Source organism: Photinus pyralis, unplaced genomic scaffold (assembly GCF_008802855.1).
Source record: "Photinus pyralis isolate 1611_PpyrPB1 unplaced genomic scaffold, Ppyr1.3 Ppyr1.4_LG9, whole genome shotgun sequence".
NCBI classification, from domain to species: Eukaryota; Metazoa; Arthropoda; class Insecta; order Coleoptera; family Lampyridae; genus Photinus; species Photinus pyralis.
The window spans coordinates 21,929,984-21,945,966 of record NW_022170878.1 but is presented as its reverse complement, the minus strand read 5'-3'; the positions used below and the strand labels follow the sequence as shown (position 1 = coordinate 21,945,966).

Genomic DNA, 15,983 nt, shown 5'->3' with positions numbered 1-15,983 from the left:
GAAATTGGCGTTTGATTTTCCTTTATTCGAAGTGCCTATGTATCAAATTTCATTCAAATACTTTTATAAGTAAAAAGTTTGCAATTCGGTTTATAAATGGTCGAGATGCGAAAAGGGCACTGTGAATTTTGAATCGATTCGATTCAACTTTTGGCATTGCGTATTATATGGCTAAAGCTATGCCCATATTGAATTTCATGCAATTCAGTTCATAACTAACGGAGATGTAAAAGCGATCGAACATTTCTAAACAAAGTTATCGTTCACACGGACAGATAGATGGACAGACAGACAAAGGAACAGACGGACAGACCAACAGGCAGACGACAGATAGCAATGCAAAATTATAAACGATCTCTAGGATCGTTAATAAACGGCAAAAGTGTAAAATTATGGAACATGTAAAAAACGGTTTTTTGTTTTTTTACAATAACTTTTTTTGTAAGCGGTACAGAAAAAATTCCTTCCTTGGTACAAGACTCGACACCATAACGAACCAAATAGCGAAAAAAGTAGAACAATAGCTCTTAAGATAAAGAACTAGTAGCGTCGCAAAACGAGCGGACGGACGGACGGACGGACGGACGGACAAAGTGGCCACAATAGCGCATTTTTTTTTTGTGGAAATGCGCTAAAAAGGGGACAGTTGGGATGAGGAAGGTTTGGATGAATCGGGGGAGAGAGGAGTTTTAGAACAAGAATATATCTTATGCAATGGAGAGAGAAAGAGGTGTTTATGAATGAACGGTGATATAGGGATGTCGGATCACCGCCCCATTAACATTATGCCCGTTATCTAAAAGCTTCTAGAGAAGTGTATGTCTCTGCAACTTGTCCGGCACCTAGACCATTTTAACATTCTACCAGGAACGCAATCTGGATTTAGAAAAGGCACCACAGCTCTTTTGTGCATTACTGACAACATACTCAGAGTTATTGAAAAAGGGGATTTTGCTGGGTTAGTGCTTTTGGATTGCCCTAAAGTCTTTGACACACTAGGTTTTGGGGATAGGGGATCTTTCTTCTCTTCTTATGTTACAACTAGATATCAGCGGGTTAAATCATCTTCAGGAATTTCTAGTTCTGAGCTCGAGAGTGGGCCCGAACCCTCAGGGGTTATTTTTATTTATAGGCGTCAACCAGAAGCAGGCAAAGTAAATGTTAGCCACAATCGCACCGTTTGTGGTTGCTCATCAAATTTACGCAATTTAAATAGCTTTTTTTGCATCATTTTTTCAATGTAAAAATAATTAGGTACTTTATTTAAATTAAATAAGCGAGGTCCTAAGTTACAGGCCGTGAGAAATATTTAGCTCTATTGTTTTGATTGTGTTTCATTTTGTTTCCAATTACGAGTACATATAATCATTTTTTGCTAGTTGCTTTAATTTTATTTTGTGTTCATTTATGCTTCTATGCGGAATGTGCATTATCAGCGGTGTATTTGATATTTTCTTTTCAATAAAAAGGTAACTTATAAACTTGCGATTCCATTATTAATTAGTATTTTAATAAAAAATATTTAATTGCTCCTAACATAGCGCGACAGAGTTTATTGAGAGAAGTGCGAGAGTACCAGAGGAGACTAATTATTAAAGAGTACTGGAAAAAAATTTCATGAAAGTTTGTGGAGAAACCGTGACGGAAATTTGAGGGTAAAGAACAGTGTAAATTTAAAAAAAACAAATAAAATACCAATATAATACACCCAAGAAAGGGAAGGCAAAAAATTCGGGTAAATTAGTATACCGGATGGCTACCTAACGTCATATAACTGTGATGCCATTTAATAGGCACCATTAAATTTATAATATTAACAAGTGTACTCAATAGGTTAATTATAAACTGTAGCAATCAAGGTCGGCCTATTTTATTAGTTTCTGATAAGATAACTATGAAATGTAAGTTACTGATTAAAGTCGAATTCTTATCTAGCTGAAATGTAGCACAATTTGAAAAAATGTAGACTTGCAACAATTTTTTTGGAACTTTTAGAACACTTAAAATGGAATACTCGTGACGCTCCCCTTCCCCTCGCGCACCATCAGATTTTATACTTACATTTGTTCAGTTGTGTGATGGACTGGAAGTCGAAAAGCACCAGACTAACGAATCCGAGGAAGAAAGCGAACGCATTTTGCGTTCCCACATTTCTGTGAGTGCCACACGGCTGCAGTACTTGCGATTACAGTGTCGTGTCTAGCTTTACACTACCGATCTTCTTCAAAGGATGGCGAAAGGAGTTGACAGAAGCAGACGTTTACGAGCCACTATCCGGTCACCGTGCTCGATTGCTCGGTGAACAATTGGAGCAGCTATGGAGAGAGGAGGTTGAGAAATGTAAAAAACCGAAAGCGACGCCGACGCTCCTAAATCCGCTAATACGGGCCTTTTGGTTTGAAGGCTTCGTGAATGGATTGATATTGATGGTGCTTGAAGTGATTGTCAAGTGAGTGACTTGAGAAGTTGTAGGTAAAAAAAGATTTTTTTAGGCCTCTACAATGCGTTCTGATAGGCCGACTTATTACCGTCGTCTCCTCCGTGGACAACGTGGGGAAACAAGAATTGTATATGTATGGTGTAGGTGTGGCTTGTTGTTCGCTGATATCTTCCAGCTTAATTCACCCGTACATGCTGGCAGCACATAATCTGGGTTTGAAGCTGAGGATCGCGTGCATCTCTTTAGTTTATCGAAAGATACTGAGACTAAAACTTAGCGCTTTCGAAGGGATGAGTTCTGGTAAAATTCTCACGCTAGTTACAAACGATTCGAATCGCTTCTACGAGATTCCTTTACTGATGCACTACACCTGGGTGGCGGTGCTTCAAATCGCGGTAGTTGGATGGTTCCTATACGAAGAGTTTGGGATTTCGTCGCTAATTGGTGTTTTCTTTATAATTTCATTCGTTGGGCTGTATTGTGAGTATCCTTGATATTGACTTTTGAAAACTTGCTGTTGCAGTCCTTTTGGGAACAATTTCGAAACGGTTACGTTCGAAAATACTCAAGAAAACAGATGAAAGGGTACGCGTGACGAAGGAGATCATCTACGGCATACAAGTGATCAAAATGTACAAGTGGGAAGGCTATTTTTCGAATTTGGTGTCTGAATGTCGCAGGTAAAGGGCCTACTACTCAAATTTGGCATAACATCTTCAATTTTTAAGATTGGAAATCAGATTCACGCGTATTTCTTCTTACGTAAAAGGAATGTGTGCGAGTTTCCAACTTTTTGTACAACGCACGTCGGTTTTTGCAACAATTTTGGCCTTTGTGCTCTTAGGAAACGATATAACAGCGGCGAAAGCATTTCAATTAGTATCTTTTTACGCTATCCTGCGAGCCCCTATCGTATGCTTCCTGCCAAAGGCAATTCATGTGATAATGGAGTCCGTAATTCCACTGGAAAGGTTAAACGCGTTTCTTCGCTGCGATGAAACCGAGAAGGATTCACCCGCTCGCCCAGACGAAAGTGGAAACGCAATTATACTCCGCTCCGTTTTTGTGCAGAAAGCTTCCATCAAGCTCCTTTCTGACATTAATGTCAGTATAGGACGCGGCCACTTAGTGATTGTTGTCGGGCCGGTCGGTTGCGGAAAAACAAGCTTGGCACACGCCATCCTAAACGAGTTGTCTTTAAGCTCAGGATCACTAACAGTGTCAGGAAGTGTCAGTTACGCATCTCAAGAACCTTGGATCTTCACCAGCAGTGTTCGACAGAATATCATTTTCGACAGTAAAATGGACAAAGAACGCTACGAGGACGTGGTGAAAGCTTGCGCTTTAAGCCGTGACCTGAAACTGTTTCCTCACCACGATCAGACAATCGTGGGCGAGCACGGTGCGTCATTAAGTGGTGGACAAAAAGCGAGAATCGGCCTGGCTAGGGCCGTTTACAGAAACGCTGACATTTACATTTTGGACGACCCTCTATCGGCTGTAGACTCCCGCGTTGGAAAGTCAATCATCGACAACTGCTTCAAGTCACTATTGAAGGATAAGACTATCATCTTAATTACTCACCAAGTGCAGTATTTAAAGGCCGCCGATGAAATTATTGTACTTAACAATGGTGTGGTGACAACCCAGGGTAGCTTTTCAGACTTAGTTGCCCAAAACGTCGATTTTAATGAGATACTTTGCAACGGAGAAGGTGAAACAATCACAGAGTGCCAAACAAATCCTCTTAAAGCCCGAACCACGAGTACCGGGTCATTGGTGTCCAAGCAGGTAGATGTCCCAAACACAACGGACGAGCAAAGAACCAGTGGCGCGGTTGCAAGTTCAGTCTACAAAACCTACTTCTCAGCGGGAAGCCATTGGAGCATCTCGTGTTTTGTGATTGCTCTATTTGTGATAGTCCAAGTACTTGCAAGTGGATCTGATTACTTCATCGCTTACTGGTGCGTGTTAATTTAGGTAGAGCTGATGTAATGTTGTGCTTTCAGGGTGAATTTGAATCAAGTCCAAGCCTCGTCGGCCAACATGCCAATTAACATATTCATTTACATTTACACAACCATAATCTTCGGAGTCATAGTATTTGTTATTGCTGCAATGGTCACCTTACATAGTCTGTGCATGGAATCTTCAACCGGATTACACAACGCCATGTTTACAAGTGTTCTCGGATCTCCATTAAAATTCTTCCACCTAAACCACTCTGGAAGAATCTTGAACCGATTTTCCAAAGACCTACAAACAATCGATGAAGAGCTACCACTGATGATGCACGAAACTGTTTTGATGGGTCTCATGACTATTGGAGCAATTGTTCTTATTGCCGTTGTCAACTACGTTTCATTAATTCCAGCTGCCATCGCTATTGTAATGTTGTACTATTTGCGCAAGTTCTATCTCGCAACAAGTAGGAACCTTAAACGCATAGAGGCGACAAGTACGTATTAATGAAGATGATATGAAGATACTAAACAACATTCTAAGCTAGGAGCCCGATTTTGGGCTATATAAACGCCACGATCCAGGGATTATCAACGATACGCGCCTTTAACGCCCAGCAGGTTGTGCTAAATGAGTTTAACTACCACCAAGATCTGAACTCTTCCGCCTCTTACATGTTCATCTCAACATCCAGAGCCTTCGGTTATTGGACTGATCTATCCTGCACCATGTTTAACACCTGTGCCATATTTCTTCTCCTTATCACTGGCGGTAAGTGTTAGACACGCATCTCAAGCCTTCTTTTAAGTTTGTAGATAACTTCGGCGGAAATATCGGGCTAACCATAAGTCAAAGCTTAGGATTGATAGGCATTGTTCAGTTCGTGATCCGGCAATACGCTGAAATGGAGAACGCCATGACGTCGGTAGAGCGCGTTCTGGAATACGAGGCCCTCGAACAAGAACCGGAAGATCACTGCATTACACCTCCGCCAAACTGGCCGGAACACGGCAAAATCGTTTTCGACAGCATTTCACTCCGATACTCCCATGATCTTCTGATCTTAAACGACATCAACCTCGTAATAAAACCAAGGGAGAAAGTCGGCATTGTTGGGCGAACGGGGGCTGGAAAATCGTCGTTAATCAACGCCCTGTTTAGATTAAGCGAGTTTTCCGGCTCGATTACAATCGACGGAATCAATACCAAGACTGTCCCACTGTGTGACTTGCGCTCCAAAATTTCGATTATTCCCCAACAGCCGACCATCTTTTCGGGATCGGTGAGAAATAACCTCGATCCGTTTCAGGAATATTCTGACGCCATTCTATGGACAACTCTGGAAAATGTCGAACTGAAAGATACCGTCAGTAATTTACCTTTCGGTTTAGATTCGGTAATTACAGAAGGTGGTCTCAATTTTAGCATTGGTCAACGTCAACTGATGTGTTTGGCGCGTGCGATGCTTAGGAACAACAAGATTCTCGTCCTCGATGAAGCTACGGCAAACGTGGATCCAAAGACTGATCTTTTGATTCAGACGGCTGTTAGGAAGAATTTTTCGGATTGCACGGTTCTGACGATTGCTCACAGATTGGACACTGTGATAGACTCTGATAAGATTTTGGTTATAGACGGGGGGAAGGTTGTCGAATTTGACCATCCTCGCGTGTTGTTGCAAGATTGTGACGGTGTCTTCTACGCCATGGTTAACCAAACGGGTCGACGGAATGTTTGCGAAAACGGTAAATAATGTTTTTTCCGTTTCTTATATGTACCTACCAACTTTCGCTTGTGGTAGGATGACCCAAAAAATTCTCCAAAAAACTATCACTGACCTTTTTTAGTTGCAATAAAGAATTTTTTTAAGAAACCTGTTAGCGTTTTATTCCAAAGACAGCCATGCTATATTAGAAGTTCTTGTTTAATGGATCCCTCTTATTCTGTTCGCGCCGATGCTAAAACTTCCTAGAGAAGACGCCGATTTCCAATCATCTTCATCCAATTCAGTAAAATGTTTTGGTAATTCCCAAAGAATACCAGTGGATAATGTTAGGAAGTACCAGTACCATCATAAAATACAGACGACCATAAGATCAGAAGCTCGTCCCTTGTTCCTTTTGCCGATTCCCTAGGTACACTCAGAAGGAATGTCGCGAGTGCACCCACCCACTGTGGTAGGCATTTTCTGCTACAGGTGCGGAGAACCAGGTGTGAACCACACGGACTGTAATAAACGCTCGAGCAAGGTCATACCAGTATAATTCGGCCTCGCTGACCATTTTCCAAGTCGTCCAAATCGAGATCGACTCCATCCCCGGGAGCACACACCTATGCACCGATGCAAGGCAGAAATTAGATAGGAGTAGTTTGATACTGGTTCATCCCAAGCCCAGCCAACTTTGACTTTAACGTCGTCAGCGCAGAGAATCCAATGTCAGCGCCATTCTTTTCTTAATTGGTTATCGGAATTGCCCCAATTTTGAAGAGAGCCCCGGAGTTTCTTCTCTCAACTAGGAAGAATGGTTTTGGGTTTGGTAGCACACTTTATTAAAGAATTGGAATTCAAAGCGTCGACGTGACAAAAATAGTCCTGAAAATGTGAGAAATAGTTTCAATATGCAAAGGAAATGCAGGGAAGATTATCATTTTCTAGAATATAGTATTTTTTATTTAAATAATATTATCGTTGCGCTTTTGACGATCGATCGATGCGGAATTGTATCTAAAGCCTTCCCACTTCTTCGCATGAGAACATTCTGCCATATCGATCTCTGCATCTGAATTCGCAAACTTGAGTCGACCCAACCCAAAACACTGCAGCAAGTGGTCCGCAGTCGCATTGTTCGCCTCCGCCGTAATAGGAATCACAAGGCTGCTCCTGTGCAACCGCATGGTAGAAGTGCGCCAAAGCCAGGAGGCTAACGAAGATGTATTTCATTTCTGAAACGATGGACTTATCTAGTAAGCTGAAGTTAGCAGAAATACTTACTTGCTCAGTACCGAAGTAACACCACAGTGCAACCCATGGACGCATTTGCTACCTTATATGTCGTCCTCTGACGAAATGAATATTGTCTAATTAAGTTTAAGTATCATAAATATTTATGGTGGTAAAGGTTTGCAAGACGCCAATTATTCTTGTTTTGTTTAGGTGACTTTTAATTAATTATTCCCGAAATTACCTTCGTGTGAAAATGCAATCCACAATGGTCTTCGAGGGCAATTGATCAAAACTGCTATGGAAAGTTTAACATGACTTCAACACAAATGAAAAAAAAAACAAATATGTTTACACCGAAGCGCCCTTGAATGGGAGGTGCCGGGAGAAGGTTTCCGTAAATTTATTCGATTTTAATCTAAAATCTAAGATTTGGAAGGATTTCATGAAAACCTGTCTCATCGGGAAAGGTCGAATCCGTACTGAAACATTCGCCAAATTCCCTCGTATGAATAAGTTTCAACAAGTTAAAAAGTAATCGTAAACGATTTACAAAAAGCGCATTTCCAATTACATTCATTTCCCATTTGTAAGATGCAACTTCTGTTAAAATCGTAAAAATTTGGCCACAAATATGAAAGATAGCGTTTCATAGGTGCAATCCATTTTTGAGGTGCTCTTTCAATTTCAGTTTATAAGAAGAATTTCAATTTCAATGCGTATTTTTGGTGTTTAACTATTCGCTATCGACTAAAAAATAGTATGTACAACACGTAGGAAAAGTATATTCCTGGACTCTGATAGTTGTAAGCCTCGGCTAACGCCTCGGCTTACAATCACTATCATCGTCCACGAATATGCAACTTTTCCTTTTCCAAGTGCCTACGTATCAAATTTCATTCAAATAATTTTATAAATAAAAAAGTTTGCAATTCGGTTTATAAATGGTCGAGATGCGAAAAGGGCACTGTGAATTTTGAATCGATTCGACTCAACTTTTGGCATTGCGTATTATATGGCTAAAGCTATATGCTCATATTGTATTTCATGCAATTCAGTTCATAACTAACGGAGATGTCAAAGCGATCGGACATTTCTAAACAAAATTATCGTTCACACGGACAGATAGATGGATAGGCAGACAAAGGAACAGACGGACAGACCAACAGACGGACGACGACGACAGACAGCAATACAAAATTATAAACGATCTCTAGAGATCGTTAATAAACGGCAAAAGTGTAAAATTATGGAACATGTAAAAACGGTTTGTTGGTTTTTTTAGAATAACTTTTTTAGCAATAAACGCAGAAAAAATTCCTTCCTTGGTGCAAGCCTCGACACCATAACGAACCAAATAGCGAAAAAAGTAGAACAATAGCTCTTAAGATAAAGAACTAGTAGCGTCTCAACGAACGAGCGGACGGACGGACGGACAAAATGGCCACAATAGCGCATTTTTTTTATTTTTGTGGAAATGCGCTACAAAGATATTGGTATCTCTAAAACTCTAAGGCCGCGTATTTCGGATAACCTCCTATAGGATTGGTTTCCCTGAAAAGATCTGAAATTCTGACGATAGAGGGGGGATATAATTAAAGGAATGTAAAAAAATTACTACAAGGAAAGCAGGAGAAAGATGAGACTTTGGAAGAGGTAGGAAGAGAGGAGGTTGAAGGAGATGAGATAAAAAGTGAGGGGATTGAGTAGCAATTAAAAAAACAGAAGAAAGGGAAAAACGGGGCTTGCCTTTCGCTACAGATTAGGGTCACGGAAAGGCATAAGAAACCTAGTAAACAAATGAAAAGGAGAGCATTTACCCCAAGACCCCCTGTGCTACATTCTTGCTCAAAACGTTCAGCCCTAAGGACTCTTTCATATTTTTTCCTAGAGGACACCGAATCTTCCTAAAAATTACGATGCAAATGCCAAAAGCACTATAAATATTTCATGGAAGAATATACAACCAGGGGGGCCTGGGCCGGAGCTAAATGTAGAAAAGTCGAAGATGAGATTTGAGAAGGGGGTGTAGCGAAAGGAACTTAAAAGTTTTAGGTTAGTTTTAGGGTACCAAATGCAAAACACAATGCGCAGATAAGAGCATTATGGAAAAAGGGGTTGGTGGCGCTGGTTGAAGGTGGTTCATGAACAATTTTAGAACAAGACAGCACCTGTTATTTTTGATCACATAGTAGTACAAAGGAGATCTTATGAATGGGTTAAATGGAAGGACACCAAAATTAGCGCCGTTTTGGGCGGGCTCTAAATTCAAAAAGAGAAGTAGGGATTAGTCCAGAAGGTATACCGATAGGGCTTTCGGTTTTGAACCACAGAATTGCGGTCCGATCTATCTTAAACCAAGAAGACGTTTCATTAACCAAGTAGCTCAGTGCCATAAAACTGTGCAATGGAAGATATGCGTGTAAACAAAAAAGGAAGGGGAGCGAAAATTCAGAAGGAATAAATTAATCGTACGTTTCGTTGAACCTACACCAAAAGGATATTCGTGATAGTTAACGGAAAGAAGACTTTTTCGGTGTGTTAAATTTCACCTATAAAATATTTAAAAAATCGCCAGCGCACGTATCCGATAAATTAAAAAGTTAAAGTGGCAGTCTTGACTAATTTCAGATTTTTCCATTTTCGAATGTTACCATTTAAATCGGTTTGAATAAGTTAGTAATAGATCGTGTTGTGAAAGCGAACATTACTTCACAGCAGACGATTCACTGACCTATAAATTACACCACGAGCGCCAATTTCCGAAGGAATCCTGAAAACTTCAATGTGAGTTTTCCTAGAGATCCAGAAGTTCTGCTATCTGTTATCGAAGGTGCCATCTTTGGGAGAGAGGCCGTACAAATTTGTACTGTAGAAAACCCATCTTTTCGAGAGAGCGCTATAGGTAAGGTACTGTAATTGTTTCTTTATCTGTACAAAAATATCGGTCGGTTCCCTTCAAGATATTGCGTAAAAAATATAATAGAAAAAATTGGAAAGAAGTAACGATTTTTAGTTTAGTTTAGCCAGTTTTAATGAGATAGTTTCAATAAAATGGTTAATTAGGGGTAAGCTAGAAGGGAAGGTCGAGAGGAACTACTTACCTACGAGATGTAACATTATGACGTATACTGACAAATGCCACTTCCATTTACAAGTTTGGAAGTAAATATAAATATTTAAAGATCGACAGGCATTCTTAATTGTGCACTTTGTGTAGATAGTCCCAGCTATTTACATGTAAATTATCTAATTACGTGTTGCTAAATTATAATTATAATCTAAACACTTACTGTTACAGGAGATAATTAATTGTTTTAGGAAAAAAGGCCATTAGTACCGTAAGTCATTAATTTTTAATATTTGATTATGGACCATAAAAGAAAAAGGGAGAATTAGTTTGCAAATTTAAACAATTTATTTAACGAACTTACCAGCTTCATTTATCACCCTACAGAATCAGTAAATAAGCCTTAATCATCATTCAATATTCGACTCCAAAAGTCACTTTTCAAACTTCTTCATCGCATAATTTACTTCTTTTTGCATCATTATTTAAATGTCATAATAACTAGTTTATTTAAATTTAATAAGCGAGATCCTAAGTAACAGTACAGTTCCACTTTGTTCTATATTATAACACATTTTTTGTTATTCTCTTTTCTCTTCGATAGATAACGCTATGCTCCCTTCCTTAATTACCAGCCGTTTATCGTCAAGGGTATTTCGGTTGCATTAAATACGAGGGTTACCTACTTATTAGTATTCTACTGAAACAAGATACAAAGAATCGCATACGATTTTCAGTAGGGGAATCACTCCGCTCGTTTTCGGCAACCAGACTGTTGATCCCGCTCATATTCAATAGCGCTGGTCCTTGAACTCGTAGAAATCGACTGGCGAAGGTTTGACATCGCTGTCTCTTTTCGTTCTTGAGTTAGACGGACAAAGCCATCACATAAGGGGAATTTTTTTTCTTTCGAAAAATTCCCCTAAAAAGAACATTCGAAGAACGTCCGTGAAGTTGGCACCGCCCATTGTTCATATTAATATTATTTGTACGCACATCGTTTGTTTATCGTTTGTTTACGTTTGTTTACATTTCCGTAATGTCTTTTTTAAAAATTCCAAATGAGCGAACTAACTTCACGGTGGCTGGCCCAAAATCATACTGCTGCTAAGTTTGCAGGTCATTTGTTTATCGTCTTTGGGCGCGTAAACTTTACTATCATCATAGTATTTTTTATCGCTATATGCATCTTTTAAAAAAATGTTAAATTGACAAATCAACTTTACGGTGGTGCGGCTAAAATAATCATTATATTCGCTTATGAACCACTCTACAATTGTAGCAGCATTATTAAATGTGGAAAAAATAGCCTTATTATCTGTCTTGTATATTGTCAATTTAAAAATTGGGAATCAAAATTCCATTATTCTCATCGTCAAATTGTTTATTTCGATTTTTTTAATTATTGCAAAAGGGATGGTGTAACCTGTCACGGATCAGTATCTATGAAATAAAATTTTTATCACATCGAATTGGTTCCCGTGAAAAACATACATGCAGTGATTTGGTAAACGTAAAAGGCTCTAATAAATTAGTCACTGTTTTTCAAACAATTCTCTAATTTTCATATTAAAATGTACGATGGTACACCGTTTAAATATTAGTTGAGAACAGAGCTGGGTCGAGCGTTCTAAAAAACCACTCCAGCGACGAGCGTTCTAATTGTCTCAAAAATGCTCGCAAGCATTGAGCTGTTTTGCAAAGCGAAACCGCTTGCGAGTTCCGAGCACTCCTAAAAGAGCTCGAGCAGTTTATCGCGAGCGCTTGGGAAAAGTGCTCGTGAGCGGAAAAAAACTCAAGTGCGGAAAAAGCGCTCGGGAGCGGCGCTTAATCCTTCAGCGCTCGAGGGCGGTTAAAAGCGCTCGCGAGCAAAAAAAAACGCTCAGAAGCGGAAAAGAGCTCGCGATAGCGAAAAAAATGCCCATGAGCGGAAAAACCGTTCGCGGGTAGAACAAAGCGCTCGGCACCGAGCACTTTAAGTAAACGCTCGAGTATCGAGCACCAAGCGGCCGCTCCGAAAAGTGCTCGCGAGCAAGCGCTTTTTCCGCTTGGAACGCTTTTTCAAGCTCGCGAGTAGTACCCAGCTCTGGTTGAGAATTGGGCAGTGTTTGAATTGTGACGAATGAAATTTATTTATTAGGTCAGTCAAGTGAACTGAAGTTGAACTATTGCGGTAGAACTGGTCCCTTGTAAAGCGCGCTTTATTTTCAAGTGATAAAATTTGGAATTTGACAATGACGTTTTCCTAACATCTTCCTAACAAATTGGATCATTTGTCCTAAGTGGGGTGGGATTCTGCAAAATTGACCTCATACTGCCAAATGTCCAATTTAAGGCTAGTTGTGAGTAATTATTCTATTCGTATATTAGCCAATCTTTTACGCAGTTGACTAGAACGATGTTTCATTCGTACCAAAAGTGAACTATTATGAGTCGGAAGATAAATGCAGAAACAGGCCATTTTATAGCGTATGCTGAGTACTGAAACAAGTAACCATGTGTATCGTGTATCGAGGGTACTGCAGATTGTTTCCGAGGGCAACTCCAAAGAATGAGTAAATATTAAAAAACATATTAAATACATTAAAGTAGATTTTATATCTATGTTATACAATGTTTACAATAGTAGCATTTCCATGGTAGATAACTTCATTGGTTACAATTCAAACACACTGCCCAATTAAGTTTCTTATTTATGCCAATCAACTGAACAGGTACAACTGGCTTATAGTGTTTCATAGATGACTCGATCCATTCTTAAAATACAACAACCCGTCCGACAAATGCCAAGATATATTCTGACGTAATCGCAGCGTAAAATCGCTTAAATACAGCAGACGAGCGGACAAATATGCTCAGACAGTTTCTCAACTAATATTAAAACAGTAGGCAGTTCTACGGTAAAGTACCCACCATCGTACATTTTAATATAAAAATTAGAGAATTGTTTGAAGAGCAGTGACTAATTTATTTTTTTATTATTATTAGAGCCTTTTACGTTTAAAATAAAAAAATATACAAAACAGATAATAAGGCTATTTTTTCCACATTTAATAATACTGCTACAATTTTATTGTAGTGGTTCATAAGCGAATATAATGATTATTTTAGCCGCACCACCGTAAAGTTAATTTGTCCATTTAACATTTTTTTAAAAGATGCATATCGCGATGAAAAATAATATGATGACAGTAAAGTTTACGCGCCCACAGACGATAAACAAATGACCTGCAAACTTAGCAGCAGTATGATCTTGGGNATGCGCTACAAAGATATTGGTATCTCTAAAACTCTAAGGCCGCGTATTTCGGATAACCTCCTATAGGATTGGTTTCCCTGAAAAGATCTGAAATTCTGACGATAGAGGGGGGATATAATTAAAGGAATGTAAAAAAATTACTACAAGGAAAGCAGGAGAAAGATGAGACTTTGGAAGAGGTAGGAAGAGAGGAGGTTGAAGGAGATGAGATAAAAAGTGAGGGGATTGAGCTGCAATTAAAACAAGTTAAAAAGTAATCGTAAACGATTTACATAAAGCGCATTTCCACTTGCATTCATTTCCCATTTGTAAGATGCAACTTCTGTTAAAATCGTATAAATCCGGCCACAAATATGAAAGATAGCGTTGCACATGGGCAATCCATTGTTGACGTGCTACTTCAATTTCAGTTTATGAGAAGAATTTCATTTCAATGCTTTTCTAAATAAGGAAGTTGGAACTGCGCATGCGCAAACCTAAATTTTAAAACTAATGTTAGATTTTCCTTTGTTCCAAGCGCCTAAGTATCAAATTTCACTTAAATGGTTCCATAGATAAAAAAGTTGGCACTGCGCATGCGCAAAATAAAATTTTGAAACTGGCGCTAGATTTTCCTTTATTCCAAGTGCCTATGTATCACATTTCATTTAAATTCTTCCATAAATAAAAAAGTTGGCACTGCGCATGCGCAAAACCAAATTTTGAAATTGGCGTTTGATTTTCCTTTATCCCAAGTGCCTATGTATCAAATTTCGTTTAAATTCTTCCATAAATAAAAAAGTTGGCACTGCGCATGCGCAAAAACCAAATTTTGAAATTGGCGTTTGATTTTCCTTTATCCCAAGTGCCTATGTATCAAATTTCGCTTAAATTCTTCCATAAATAAAAAAAGTTGGCACTGCGCATGCGCAAAACCAAATTTTGAAATTGGCGTTTGATTTTCCTTTATTCCAAGTGCCTATGTATCAAATTTCATTTAAATTCTTCCATAAATAAAAAAGTTGGCACTGCGCATGGGCAAAACCAAATTTTGAAACTGGCGTTTGATTTTCCTTTATCCCAAGTGCCTATGTATCAAATTTCGTTTAAATTCTTCCATAAATAAAAAAGTTAGCACTGCGCATGCGCAAAACCAAATTTTGAAATTGGCGTTTGATTTTCCTTTATCCCAAGTGCCTATGTATCAAATTTCGTTTAAATTCTTCCATAAATAAAAAAGTTGGCACTGCGCATGCGCAAAACCAAATTTTGAAATTGGCGTTTGATTTTCCTTTATCCCAAGTGCCTATGTATCAAATTTCGTTTAAATTCTTCCATAAATAAAAAAGTTGGCACTGCGCATGCGCAAAACCAAATTTTGAAATTGGCGTTTGATTTTCCTTTATTCCAAGTGCCTATGTATCAAATTTCATTCAAATACTTTTATAAGTAAAAAAGTTTGCAATTCGGTTTATAAATGGTCGAGATGCGAAAAGGGCACTGTGAATTTTGAATCGATTCGATCAACTTTTGGCATTGCGTATTATATGGCTAAATCTATGCCTATATTGAATTTCATGCAATTCAGTTCATAACTAACGGAGATGTAAGAGCGATCGAACATTTCTAAACAAAGTTATCGTTCACACGGACAGATAGATGGACAGACAGACAAAGGAACAGACGGACAGACCAACAGGCAGACGACAGATAGCAATGCAAAATTATAAACGATCTCTAGGATCGTTAATAAACGGCAAAAGTGTAAAATTATGGAACATGTAAAAAACGGTTTTTTGTTTTTTTTACAATAACTTTTTTTGTAAGCGGTACAGAAAAAATTCCTTCCTTGGTACAAGACTCGACACCATAACGAACCAAATAGCGAAAAAAGTAGAACAATAGCTCTTAAGATAAAAAAACTAGTAGCGTCGCAAAGTTAGCGGACGGACGGACGGACGGACGGACGGACGGACAAAGTGGCCACAATAGCGCATTTTTTTTTTATTTTTGTGGAAATGCGCTAAAAATCCTAACAGGTGAGACTAATTTACTCAAGGGGTGGCCATCCTCTACAGTTTGAAAATTGCAACAACAGGTAATCGGTTTTTAATCCAGCATGGGCTGGGACTTATTTAAATAAACCCAAAAATTTATCCTACTCTTTGGTAATCGTTCATTGGACTTTAATAAACAATCAACTCAAAAAAAATTTTTTTCTATAGCTTAATTACCAAAAAGTGGAATTTTACAGAACGTTACAAATTTAATTAGACTAACCTTTACAACATTTGTACAGCCGATCTTGTGAACTGCTCTTTCCTCTGGTACA

The 15,983-nt window shown here is 38.7% G+C and overlaps 1 protein-coding gene and 1 long non-coding RNA gene across 5 annotated transcripts; one reads left to right on the top strand and one right to left on the bottom strand.

Moving 5' to 3' along the window:
* The first annotated feature begins 1,919 nt into the window (after positions 1 to 1,919).
* LOC116181297 (multidrug resistance-associated protein 4-like) lies at positions 1,920 to 6,275 on the top strand. 4 transcript variants are annotated; one of them, XM_031501617.1, is made up of 9 exons: positions 1,920 to 2,155; positions 2,204 to 2,449; positions 2,493 to 2,920; positions 2,964 to 3,120; positions 3,169 to 4,404; positions 4,450 to 4,898; positions 4,946 to 5,173; positions 5,218 to 5,768; positions 5,828 to 6,024. In XM_031501617.1, exons 1-9 carry the CDS (start codon positions 2,079 to 2,081, stop codon positions 5,870 to 5,872), a joined length of 3,417 nt encoding a protein of 1,138 aa, XP_031357477.1. In that variant the 5' UTR covers positions 1,920 to 2,078; the 3' UTR covers positions 5,873 to 6,024. The 4 variants fall into 4 exon arrangements, with proteins under 4 accessions (XP_031357477.1, XP_031357475.1, XP_031357478.1 ...); XM_031501615.1 differs by having other exon boundaries at positions 5,218 to 6,275; XM_031501618.1 differs by having other exon boundaries at positions 2,071 to 2,155; positions 2,230 to 2,438; positions 5,218 to 6,275.
* A 775-nt stretch (positions 6,276 to 7,050) lies between these two features.
* On the bottom strand, positions 7,051 to 7,858 carry LOC116181299. The gene is made up of 2 exons (XR_004147231.1): positions 7,395 to 7,858; positions 7,051 to 7,345 (listed from the first exon to the last, which is right to left on the bottom strand). It is a non-coding gene; the product is annotated as an uncharacterized LOC116181299 (long non-coding RNA).
* Between the last annotated feature and the right edge of the window lie 8,125 nt (positions 7,859 to 15,983).

Bases quoted from the DNA above. Each gene is read 5' to 3' on its own strand.
- LOC116181297 (XM_031501615.1), top strand. From the start codon at position 2,079: ATGGACTGGAAGTCGAAAAGCACCAGACTAACGAATCCGAGGAAGAAA. The intron at 2,450-2,492 runs GTGAGTGACTTG...AGATTTTTTTAG, and splicing joins GTGCTTGAAGTGATTGTCAA to GCCTCTACAATGCGTTCTGA. The intron at 3,121-3,168 runs GTAAAGGGCCTA...TCAATTTTTAAG, and splicing joins TTGGTGTCTGAATGTCGCAG to ATTGGAAATCAGATTCACGC.